This window comes from Alligator sinensis, unplaced genomic scaffold, assembly GCF_000455745.1.
Source record: "Alligator sinensis unplaced genomic scaffold, ASM45574v1 scaffold1241_1, whole genome shotgun sequence".
NCBI classification, from domain to species: Eukaryota; Metazoa; Chordata; order Crocodylia; family Alligatoridae; genus Alligator; species Alligator sinensis.
In genome coordinates this window covers 625,590-636,705 of record NW_005842202.1, presented here as the reverse complement: position 1 = coordinate 636,705, position 11,116 = coordinate 625,590, and the positions used below count along the sequence as shown (strand labels likewise).

The following is an 11,116-nucleotide window of genomic DNA, read 5'->3' as shown; positions in this document are numbered from 1 at the left end:
CGTGCCCCCGGCGGGCGGCCAGCCGACGAGCCTGGGGGTCCCGGCGGCCCCCCGAGGCCGTCCCCAGGGGCACGCGTACCCCCGGCTGAAACCTCCCCCCGTCCCGTGTTAGATGAACTTTTTTAATCCCCGAGTGACAAACACTTGGCTGGATCGGTATTGTCTACAAGTCGGTTTTCTGAAACACGCTCCTGTCTGTCTGTATCTGCTCCGGGGGATACGGGTCTAAAGGCCCACGCGGTTAACTAATAGCTCCCACCCTGTGGGACGGAAGAGTGAAAGATACAACTAATTATTTTAATTTGGGGGGGGGTGGGACAGGACGGGGTGATGCGAGGGTCAATGAAACGAGCTCCTGCTGAGCAAGCGCTTCACGCTGGTGTCACTCGCTGTTTTTTAGAGCCTTACAGCGTGGTGGATGTCGCGTACAACCCCCACGTTCTTCAGAGGGGAGAAGAGAACGGAGCAGAACTGGACCAGCTGATCCGGCTGACACTTAAATTCATCGAGGAGCGTTACAGCCTCACTTTGTCGTATGCCTACCACATTGCACCGTTCAAACTGAAAGGGAGCCTGGAAAGGATGAGGGAGAGTCTGAGAAGAGGGCAGACACCAGGACCATGTCTCCAGGAGCAGGCGAGGAGGGGTGAGTAGGTGGCGGCACGAGATGGGAGAGAGGCTCAGCTCCCCCCTTCAGTGCAGCCCCTGCCAGATCAGTTTATAAAAGCCGGTTCCCACTCTCAGAAATCAACAGGTGGTTGAAGCCAGTCTTGGTTGAGCTTCAAGCTTGATCCTGGTGGAAGCTTTAAATGCCAAACCACTTACATACAAGTAGTTAAGTTACCAGCCCAAGCTGCTGAGTTCCTGATTGCAAAACTTACATTTAGCAATGGCACAGTTCTGTCGCTTGGGGTTAGATTAGTTACAGCCTACAACAAGAGCCTCTTAGAAATGAAAGAATAACTTCAGTAAAACATTTTTCAGATGGGAAAGGGCTGACACTTGACCAGCTGATACACAGGGCAAAAGCAGAGGAGAGCCATGATGCTACGCTCCTGCTGGAGGAGGAAGTCACGCCGTCTCAAGTGCCTCTGATAGAGGAGATTGCCAGTACAGAGGTGCCGGAAGAACTCGGCGCACCACTCTATGAATTGACCGTCGTGCCAGATACTAACAAGAAACCCATAAAGATTGAACTGAAGGTTGAACTGCCGAAAGTTATCTCCATTTCAGAATGTGACCTGAGCATGTCAAAGGCAAGTTGAACAGAAATGACTTCACAGACATCGGGGCTGCAAGGGACCTCGGAAGATCAGAGTCCAGCCCCCTGTCCCAGGGCAGGAAGTCAGCTGGGGTCACAGGATCCCAGCAAGATAAACGTCCAATTGACTCTTAAAGGAGTCCAGAGTAGGTGCTTGCACCACCTCTGGCAGCAGCCTGTTCCAGGCCTTGGGGCTTGGACTGTAAAGAAGTTCTTCCTTATGTCCAGCCTGAAATGGTCTTGGAGGAGTTTGTGACTGTTTGACCTTGTCATCCCTTGGGGATGATGATAACCTCGTGTCTTCTCTCAGTTGATTCTAAACATTCCCAGAAAACCTTTGGGCATTACAGATGTGCTCCGGGAAGGGGGGGGGTGCTTTAATTAGCAAGCCGCAATAATTAAAAATGCCCAACTGTCACGTGTATCAGCATCCCTGCACTGAAAAATGCAGCAGGGCAGTTTGAACTAAAGCTCATCGAACCCCGCTGCCATTTTTCATTGCAGGGACGCTGATACGCATGATGCTGGAGGCTGCTGCATCACGTTAATTTCTGTGCTCCAGCAGACTCGATTAATCGAATTTGCTCCATTGAAGTGGATTTACAGGATATCGAAGCAGCCTTGCTGCACATCTACAGGATCCCCCTTCACTTCTAATTGAGACTATTAAGGGCCTGCATTACTGAGTATTTTTATTTGCCTCTTTTAGGATGATCTAGTCATCGAGGTTCCCGAGAAATACAGATTACAGCTGGATCTGCCAGAGTTAATCAATGAAGAAGCAGCTACAGCCACATTCGACAAAGGGAAGCGTGTGTTGCTGATCACAATGCCAGTTTCCCAGACAGAACATTAGGGGCAGCAGGTTTTTTAAGGATGGGAAGGTCGATGGCAGATCTCTTACCACTGGATACAAATTGTTATCACTCTTCTAGGAATCTGTTCCTATTTAAATGTTAAAGAGCAATATAATGTAGGGTACAAACAGAACAGGTAGCCTTAGTCTAAAGAGATTGGAGTGTTAAAGTTGTTTTTTTTTTTTTTAATTCTTCCTAAAAGTTGTAAGCATTGAAGGGTTATTCACAACATTTATTTTAATACATGTAATACTAATTAAAATCATCTACATACAAACCTTGCTATATAATTTGGTTTCCTCATAAGAAAAGAGACTTATCTTTGAAGAAATGTTCTATCCATTCCCCTAGCTGCTCCCACCAGCATTTTTTCCTCTTAAAAAAGTAGATTTAATGCAGTTAAAGATGCTGGACCCAAAGCTTTTTCATTAATAGACTGAAGAGGCCTAGGAGAGACAAAAATACAAGCTTCCTGCTTTTGTTCCATGGCATTCCACAGGGGATATTTTTTAACTTAAAAAAGAATAGCCTATTCAGCTGTTGGCTGCCTAAATGGCTGAGGGCTATGGGGAGCTGTGCTGAGAGGATGAGCCTTAACCTACTCCTTATCAAGCATGTTGTGATCTCAAAGCTAGACAACAGAACAGCAGTGCCCCAGAACTATCTTGCCAGTTCAGAGATGGATTGTTTACAGCACTAGGGGCCAGCCTTTTTGGCATGCATGCCACAGATTAGCCCTGTATCTTAAGTGCCACTCTGATCCCCTTCCCCTGCCTGATCAGCTACTGTGCCCCATGGTCCCAGCCTGATCTGCTGCTTTAATTTCTCCTTCTATCTGTCACTGCGCTGCCTGACCCCCACACATACACACAGGCTGCCCATGAATAACAGAACTCAGAAATACCTGTGAGTGAAGATGTCACCATTAAAGCAGCCCAGCATCTAGGAAAGGGGTCTAAGATACTAGGTAGCATTCAGAAAGAGCATAAACCAACTAAAATGCGAGTGATGAAAATCGGTTCTGTGGTGGTTGAGAAAGGGAAATACAAAAATCAGTTTTCTTCTGAAGATAAATGACCTCCTGATGTACTACAGGGTCATTTTCCAGTTTCTCTAAATGAGGAAATAAAACATCTATTTCTTGATTGTTTGTTTGGCAACTTTATACCACATTCCTTTTGCGAACTGCAGCAGAACAGTACAGCACAGGAACAATGTTTAAAACCAGATTAGAAAATGGAACACACAAGTTAAAGGTATCATTGTATTTCATTTGAACAGCTGTTTACTCCTAACTTTCCTCTCCTTTTGTTCTGAGACAATTAGATTGCATCTAACAACTGCATTTTATTTTCTATACTTAATTAAGAATTCCGAATGAGAAAAAGGGCTTTACTCTGAGCTGCCTCATTTGCAGGGTGGATAGGGAACCGCAGAATGCTGCACGCAACCCGAAGCCAGGGATACTCGTATACCTGAATGGACCATTCTGTTATGCCAGCAAGCTTCCCAGTTGGGCATTTGCTGGAATTGTCCTCCTTTAGTTAGCTCCTGGGTTGGTTAATGTTCGGATTACGAGGAAGAGGGTAATGAAAGCGTCCAGAAGTTCCTTACGCAGACATTTTAAACAGCAGGCAAATCATGCAAAGTCTAGCACTAGAGTCTGAAGCAAATCAGTCTAGAGCTACCCGACAATGCTTTGTCAGAGACTGCACTGCCCCACTGAGAACTGGAAGTTAAAGGTTAACAATATAAGTTGTGTCCATCAAACCAGAGCAGGACAACGGTTTTGACAGTGTGAGCATTAGAGCAGGGGAGGTAAACTACATGCATTAATGAACAGAAAAAGCACTGAAACAATTCTTAGTAGTCTGCCAATTCCAAACATTTAATGGAACACACAGGTTCACTAGAGTCTGGAACAGGGATAATTAAATCATTATTAAACTTAATTGCAATCACATGGGTTTGTTTTTGTTTTTTTTTAAACCCAACCAATAAAATTAGGCATCACTGCAATTAACTGAGTAGAACATTAAATAGTGGTCACAAAAATATTTAATTTCCACAAAATATTCTTTCAGCATTATGTTTTGTGGATTCTGTAGCACAACGCTGGAGGAGACAGAACTTAATGCAGTGTGGAAGGGATCAGGTCAGCTTCCCTCTCTTCTTCAAATTTTCCTACTGGTCATGTTGCTGATCAACTCTACAATCCTTCTCTTTACATTAACATTTCTATTTGGAAAGTGGAATTTAGGAGTGTTCACCTATGCACCCTGCCCCCCTTTGCAGGACCCAGTGATTAGTGTATTTGAACACAAGCCCAATGGAGAACCATTTAAAGCCGTTTACATACAATATATACACAGACAGCACATTCTGCAGTTTCCTGACGCTGGGACAAGAGACATTCCATGTCACAACAGCACTACCTGACTCTTCTACTAGTCTTAAAGCCTCCCACATCAAGGACACCCGAAAATCACTTTTCAGACCTCCAAGCTGTCATGTAAATGATTCCTGATGGCCCAATTGCATATGTCAATACACATTTCAACACACATTCTCCTGACCCTTAGGCAAAACAAGCATTTCCACTGCAACAGAATATATTGGGAACTAAGCAATGGGAAAGCCATTTAAGACAATGGAGTTCATATAAAAATGCATACGAGTTAAAATCCAAAGAAGGGGGCACATTCTCCGTAGCACTTAAAAGAGCTGACTCTACAGTTTCTGTTTGCCTTAAAGTGCTCTAAAAGGGTCCATGTAGCTGGTAAAATCTGAACCAGTGCTGAACTCCCAAGAGCCTTTGAAATGCAAAACACTTCACCCTGTGAGAAGTTATTCCAAGAGGTCTATTCCTCCCGCAGCGCACCTGCTGCTCTCACTAATATTAGCAGGAGAACAGATCACCAGTGGAACACATTTTTGTAATAGGCTGTAGATTTCAGCTTCTAGGGACTCCCGTGAACAGATCTAGGTCTCCTACTTTTGAGAACACAAGAGATCACCAATTAACTGGGCATGTTCCCACCACTTTCCCCCTCAATTAGGACAAAATTATGACAAAGCATACCCTGCTCACATAATTTTAAATCCAGGACACTTGACCTTTTTGGAAAGAAGTTTGCAAGATCATTGACTGTATAAAATACAGCATTGCTCCATTGCTTTGTAAAGCCTTTTTGCAAACTATTTATCTGTACAGACTGGTAATAAAAATTACCAGTGAATATATATATATATTTAAAATAAAAAAGGAACATTTGTTTAAGAGGAGTCTAAACACTGAAATATAAATAGCTCATTTAGAAATGAATGTGGCCTAGGAAAGTCTTGGTTGCATGGTCAGATTATAGCAGCATGGTTGTTGGCTTTTCAAGGAACTTCTTGAACTCAGCAAGCCACTGGGCTCCGACTGCTCCGTCCACAACTCGGTGATCACAACTAAGCGTTACCGACATCATGCTGGCCACGTCAAATCTGGGGAAAGAAAGGGAGTCCCAAGATTTGGTACTCTGCAAAATCAACTAGTGGCTATCTGCTTACCAGCAACACTGATCCAACACCCAGGACTTTTACCTCAAATACCAAAGGGCGTTAATACTGTAGTGCTCAGTTCTACATTCACACTTCTCCAAAGGCCGGTAATAAGTGATCTACATGACAAAGCAGATCATACACCTCCTTTCCTACAAGTTAGCAGCACCTTTTGGTGTTCTTTTGGAACACACAGATCAGATTCTTTATACAAACGCAGACCTAGTTACAGTAAAACCTCACTCTGGGTCTGCCAGCTCATGCTCTCGGTAATATATATGCAGGGCAGGAAGATCACCACCCATGGGGCCTTTCATGGGAACGAGCATTTAAGTCGTATGACTGTACTCTAATTTGACAACTAACCCATAGCAAGAGTGGCACAGACACTGCAAAGCACTGGTCATCCAATGGGGCGGCTGGACACTGACAGTTATTCCAATGTCAATGGAATGTGAGATCTTAATGTCTAAGCTTTTAAATTAATGCTTACCCTTTCTCATTATCTGCTGGCACCAGCCTTTTCTCAGATGTACCAACTGCCAGAATACAAGCTTGCGGTGGATTGATTATGGCAGAGAAATTCTTAATCCCATACATTCCTAAATTGGAAACTGTGAAAGTGCCTCCCTAGAAGACATAAGTGCATGTTAATATACAGAACTTTGGAGAGGTCATTTCATATGGCTTTAAGCACATCAAGGAATAGACAGGTCAGTTCCTAAGTCACACAAGAAAAACTGAAAACAATTTCCTATAATCAGGAACACAATCAGAGCTGCAGTTGTTACAAACACTCTGGGTTCCTCACCTGAAATTCGTGTGGCTGAAGTTTACCTTCTCGTGCTTTAGTTGCCAAAGAAACAACATCTTTATTAATAGAAGCCAGTCCCTTTATGTGCGCATTGAACACAATGGGGGTTATGAGCCCAGCAGGAGTACTCACTGCAATGCTAACATCCACTACATGATTTCTGCAAGACACAATGGGGACAGAGCCTGGTTCACTCTAGCAGGATACACAGAAGGAAGTGCCACTGCCACTCTAAGTTAACAGCCACTCTTCCTGCCTGAAAGTCTACCACCAGGCCTTACTCACAAAGGCATTTTAAAAAGACATTTTAAAACATCAGTGCTAGCCCCTTAAACGTAAGCTGTTCCCATTCTCACCAGCAGTGAGCAATCACCCTGATTTCCCTGTTAACATCATACTGAAAGTAAAAAAAGAAAAAAAAAATACAGTTGCTTGAACCATGTACTTACTGCCTAATAACTGTGTCCATCCACGAGGAATTTGCTTCAGGCACCTTCAAACATGCCAGAGCTGAAGCTTTAATGATGAAGTCATTGACAGAAAGCTTAACATCCTTCACAACCTCCTGCACAGATCATACAGAGGATTGAAATGTCAGCAATTTACCAGAAAAATGAACTTGTCACCGTAAAAACCAAATTAGCCTGCACACTTGCTGCCCTGCAGCATTGCATTTAAAGGCAGAATATCTCAGAGAGATGCTGTGTTTCCACCCACTCTGTAGCTGTCACAGTTGATTTGGCACAGCTGTACGAAGCAGGAACACTGGAAAGCATTACGTGGGCTTAAGGCAGCTGCACTCACTCCCTTCCTTCCACTCCGCATTCACGCTGGGGGCACATTTTATTTTCACTTAAGGTTTGCTTACATGTAGGTCCTCGCTATTTACCCTACTAGCTCACTGAGGCCCAAGTAATGCATGGCTGGAGCACAGCACAAGCTTGAGAAAGTCAAAGCATGCAGCAGGCAGCTTCTGAATGAGACCTTTTCCACTCTGCCATAAAAAAGATCCAGAACTGGTGAGAAGGAGCAGCACATGCCAGCTGTGCAAGGAGCCTATGCTTTCCAAGCCAAGCTGGCACATCACCAAAGAACAGCCCAGGAGTCTTGTAATAACAGCTGATCAGCAGGTGGCCCATCGCTCACACCCACACCACAACCCCCCAGAGGTTTTTACCTGATTGAGTTCTTTTCTGAGCACCAATATTTCTCCCATGTTTACATCAATGGAGAGATAGTAGTGAGGTATTGTTTGTTTGGACTGCATGAGACGCTGAGCAATGACCTTAAGGAAAGCAAACAGGAAGTCACTACAGCACAACACACTTTGTAAAACAAGTTCCCAGACACAGCAGAAGCAGAGCTGTCCTGGCAGTCCCAAATACCTCCAACGCTCTTTCTAAAGGCCACTAAGCATCAGACAATAGTCCACGGGTGAATCCATGGATTCTGTAGTTTTAATCAACTAGGACGTATACCTCTGTTCTAGGCTTTTGGGAGACAGAGGAAAGAAATGGACAGAGAAGCAGGGACAGCGGGAAAGCTTGAAGTTCTGGCAGTCTGAGAAAGATGTTAGTCTTGGGGAATCAAAAGGATTTCCAAGAAGCTCTAACCCCCAATGATCAGTGCTGTATTTCTGGATACACTCGCACACCCAAAGACAAAATGAGAAAGCAAGCTTCTTACCCTCCGGACATTGCTGAGAGGGATATCCGTGAAGACCCCTGTGGGAGGTGCTGCCACAGTCGGAACTGCAGCAGCTGCGGGAGCTGCTACTGCTTCCGGGGCCTGGAGGCAAGGAGACACAGACAATCAATCAATCATTGCTTGAACATCAGCTCGGGCGTTGGGAGGACAAATCAACATCGGAAGCAAATCTCAGCACTGAGGACAACTTTCATGAATACTACTGTGTGGAAAATAAGAGTCTTGAGACCTGCCATTGCTTCTTCTAGTCCCCGTCCCTCCCTTCCTAGTAAGCAGAGGGCACTTCCTACCCTTTCTTCCTCAAAGATTTCCACCCCCAAGGTTAAGGTCTCAGTAATATTCTACCAGAATGTGCAGTTTGGGGCCATATTAAAACTGTACACACACACACACACACATATATAGTCCAAGGAAGATGGGCAATATGTTAGTGATAGGCAAAGCCTATTGTGACGGGCAAAGCCTACTCTGATTTAGCTGGAGAGAATTTCATCAGAGGAATTAGTGGCTTCAAGTAATGCCTTGAGCAACATGACTGATATTGGTTCTCTCATCCCCTCCCCAATGGGAGTATCTTGTTTCAGTGGGGTTTGTGCCTGGAGGGGGAAGGAGGCGGTTGCTCTATAAATACACATTACTATGTGCTGGAATGGAAGGCAAGGTCAAACTCTACTGACAAGGACTAAATGGGGCTGACTGCACCATACTTTCAGTTTAAAGTCATGCCTTTTCTCTGAACTGTTTCTCCTTGGCTGCATTAATTCAACTGCAGTTGCACACCATCATAAGGTGCTCTGAAGCCACAGTGATGAGGAAATATATAAAAACCTGGAGAGAAAACTTGTCACACTGGTGTTGCATTGCACAAGCAAGTTAAGAAACCACCTTGCTTCATGCTTTTGAAATCCTACAGATGTTGGTTCCTCAGCACTTTCAGATCTGGCGTTCAGAACCGTGCAGCCATCAACACAATCACAAATGTCAGTCTCCTCCAGAGACCCATCCTTCAAGTGACAGTTATAGCTATCAACAGCTTTCAATAGATTCCACTGCACTAACTATTATAAGATCAATAATGTTGCTAAATTCTCACAAATGCAAATTCTACTCACAGGAGCAACCTTTGGAGGCACGAATGACTCAACATCTTTCTTTGTGATTCTACCATCTGGTCCAGTACCTGGTGAAGAGACAAGGGAAACACAAGAGGATTTTAAGCAACATCCCATTGGGGAAGAAGTTAAAATGACCATTCTGACTGCATTGCTCAGCACAGCCATTGGATGCCGGGCTCTGATTTTTGTTTTAAACACATCTCCAGCACAGTGGGAGGGAAGGGACACCTAACCACATATTTAAGCAAGGCAAACACTTGGGTGACAAAAGCAATGGGAGGAACAACTAACCTTTCACCTGCGCAAGGTCAATTCCTCTTTCTTCTGCCAGTTTCTTTGCCAGGGGGCTAGCTATCACTCGTCCTCCACGCGCAGCAGCCACAGGTGCAGATGCTGCTGGAGACGAAGGAGCAACAGGCTGGGCCAGAGCAGGAGCTGCTGCCATCTTAAAAGAACAGGTCACACAAAACCATCAGCTTCACAGGCACTTAGCTAACACCTCAAAGTAGCTTCACTACAGCATTCAACACATGAAGAGGACAGAGGCATCTGATTACTTCATGGAAAATGCAGATGCCTACTCCATAAATGGAAAATCAAAGAGAGCCTGGGTTGCAACTGTGGTGCAATTTTTAAGATGAGGAAGCTCTTTGAGAAAATTATCCAGGAGCACATCTGCGAGGGACCAGCAGAGGAGACTATGCTCAGGGGCAACCAACATAGGTTCATTCGAGGCAGGTCCTGTCAGACCAACCTGGTGGCCTTCTACGACCAAGTCACAAAATCCTTAGATGCAGGGGTAGCAGTGGACGTAGTCTTTCTGGACTTTAAGAAGGCCTTAGACACTGTCTCTCACCCCATTCTCATTAAGAAATTAAGCGACTGTGGTGTCGATGCCTACACAGTCAGATGGGTCACTAATTGGCTGGAGGGCCGCACCCAGAGAGTGGTGGTGGATGGATAATTTTCGACCTGGAGGGACGTGGGCAGTGGGGTCCCCCAGGGCTCAGTCCTCAGGCCCGCACTATTCAACATCTTCATCAGCAACTTGGACGAGGGGGTGAAAAGCACCCTGGTCAAATTCGCGGATGACAATAAAATGTGGGGAGAAGTGGGCATGCTGAAGGAGAGGGACAGGCTGCAACTAGATCTAGACAGGTTACAGGGGTGGGCGGATGAGAACAGGATGGGATTCAATACTGACAAGTGCAAGGTACTGCACCTGGGAAGAAGAACCAGCAGCAGACCTACAGGCTGGGGAACTCCCTTCTAGCCAGCACAGAGGCAGAAAAGGATCTTGGAGTCATTACTGATTCCAAAATGAACATGGGCCGCCAAAGGAAGGCTAACTGCACCTTGTCATGCATCCACAGATGCATCACGAGCAGGTCCAGGGAGGTGATCCTCCCCCTCTATGTGACACTGGTCAGGCCTCAGTTGGAGTACTGCGTCCAGTTCTGGGCGCCACACCTCAGGAGGGATGTGGGCAGCATTGAGAGAGTCCAGAGGAGGGCCACTCGCATGATTGGGGGCAGCAAGGCAGGCCCTACGAGGAGAGGCTACGGGACCTGAACCTGTTCAGCCTCCACAAGAGAAGGCTGAGGGGATCTGGTGGCCGTCTACGAACTGGCCAAGGGGGACCAGTAGGCTATGGGAGAGTCCCTGTTCCCCCCTAGCACTACCAAAAGTAATGAGGAATAACATTCATAAGTTGATCAAGAGTAGATTCAAGCTAGGTATCAGGAGGCGCTACTTCACAGTCATGGCAGCTAGGAGCTGGAACCAACTTCCAAGGGAAGTGGTGCTCGCTCCTACC

At 45.5% G+C, this 11,116-nt stretch overlaps 2 protein-coding genes across 2 annotated transcripts in view; one reads left to right on the top strand and one right to left on the bottom strand.

The window, feature by feature from the left end:
* Window positions 1-6: 6 nt before the first annotated feature.
* PIH1D2 (PIH1 domain containing 2) lies at window positions 7-3,263 on the top strand. Its single transcript, XM_006026646.3, has 3 exons — window positions 7-646; window positions 985-1,256; window positions 1,971-3,263. The coding sequence occupies exons 1-3, from the start codon at window positions 331-333 to the stop codon at window positions 2,115-2,117; spliced, it is 735 nt and encodes a 244-aa protein (XP_006026708.1). The 5' UTR covers window positions 7-330; the 3' UTR covers window positions 2,118-3,263.
* A 718-nt stretch (window positions 3,264-3,981) lies between these two features.
* Window positions 3,982-11,116, bottom strand: part of DLAT (dihydrolipoamide S-acetyltransferase) — a 10,552-nt gene continuing 3,417 nt past the window's right edge. The window contains exons 6-13 of the mRNA XM_025207614.1: window positions 9,592-9,745; window positions 9,298-9,365; window positions 8,165-8,266; window positions 7,656-7,763; window positions 6,928-7,043; window positions 6,476-6,638; window positions 6,158-6,294; window positions 3,982-5,607 (exon numbers count right to left, since the gene is read on the bottom strand). Coding sequence (XP_025063399.1) covers window positions 5,478-5,607; window positions 6,158-6,294; window positions 6,476-6,638; window positions 6,928-7,043; window positions 7,656-7,763; window positions 8,165-8,266; window positions 9,298-9,365; window positions 9,592-9,745 — 978 coding nt within the window. The 3' untranslated portion in view covers window positions 3,982-5,477. The remainder of the gene's footprint in view (window positions 5,608-6,157; window positions 6,295-6,475; window positions 6,639-6,927; window positions 7,044-7,655; window positions 7,764-8,164; window positions 8,267-9,297; window positions 9,366-9,591; window positions 9,746-11,116) is intronic.